The sequence below is a fragment of the Sinocyclocheilus grahami genome, unplaced genomic scaffold (assembly GCF_001515645.1).
Source record: "Sinocyclocheilus grahami isolate Dianchi unplaced genomic scaffold, SAMN03320097.WGS_v1.1 scaffold466.1, whole genome shotgun sequence".
In the NCBI taxonomy this organism is placed as follows: domain Eukaryota; kingdom Metazoa; phylum Chordata; class Actinopteri; order Cypriniformes; family Cyprinidae; genus Sinocyclocheilus; species Sinocyclocheilus grahami.
In genome coordinates this window covers 923620-924556 of record NW_015505645.1, presented here as the reverse complement: position 1 = coordinate 924556, position 937 = coordinate 923620, and the positions used below count along the sequence as shown (strand labels likewise).

The window sequence follows — 937 nt, the reverse complement described above, 5'->3', positions numbered from 1 at the left end:
TGAGAAAACTGTATTAGTAAAAGCTGTTCTGTGTAGACTTGGTCATATTGTGAGAGATTTTAGGGTCCTTGTTCAAGAAGAAGAATGGAAGAAGTAGAGTTAGAGAGCTTGGAGGAGAAAGATATTCTTCAATCTTCACACAGCCAATGAGCTCATTGACTTTGTGGGACTTTATAAAGGTAAACATAAATGGCGCTCTATTTGATGTGACTACAAGTTTTAGGTCTGTATTGTGTTTCATGTGGAGCGCACACAAATTATTTAGAAGTTGGTATGAATAAATGAATGAATTTGCTCTCAAACTAATTTTCTTTCCCCATTGTTTAAATACATGTTTATTCTACAGATTAAAACATGTTATTTAAATTTAATTTAATTGGGGTGAAAAGAATTTGGGTTAAAATGTAATTAGGGTAAAAGGTACACATTTTTGTATTAAAATTGACAAAGACAAACCTGACTAGTGTCATTATACCCTCCAAAATGTTATCGTTGGTTGAATACAAATGCACCTGTTTCTTGCTCATGCGTTTATAAGATCTATTCTTAGACATTGTTTGAATTGAACTGAAACACGGCACATAGTGATTCAATCCTGAAGATCATGTGTGTGTAATTGTATGAGGTGTGTTCCCTCACTATATTTCTACATGCTGGTTTTCATGATGTTCTCCTGTCTGTTTCGCCTTCAGTTGAGCAGGAGCAAATTCAGAAGAGAACCTTCACCAACTGGATCAATGCCCAGCTGTCTAAGGTGAGGGTCAGCTAAACCTGATTTAGAAAAGCTATAACAATGATGTTGTGTTTATTTGAATCATCATAAACTTCACTTGCATTATTTTTAATCATGTGTATTTACAGTAAATAACAATGACATCAGAATCGGCAACTAAATTACAGATAAATGACGGACATGGAGAGTTTTTTTTTTTTTTTT

The 937-nt window shown here is 33.8% G+C and overlaps 1 protein-coding gene across 1 annotated transcript in view; it reads left to right on the top strand.

Moving 5' to 3' along the window:
• The window catches only part of LOC107553183 (nesprin-2-like), a 91894-nt gene that overhangs the window by 2828 nt on the left and 88129 nt on the right, over window positions 1-937 (top strand). Inside the window, 1 exon segment of the mRNA XM_016235316.1 lies at window positions 693-754. Within this exon segment, the coding sequence (XP_016090802.1) occupies window positions 693-754 (62 nt within the window).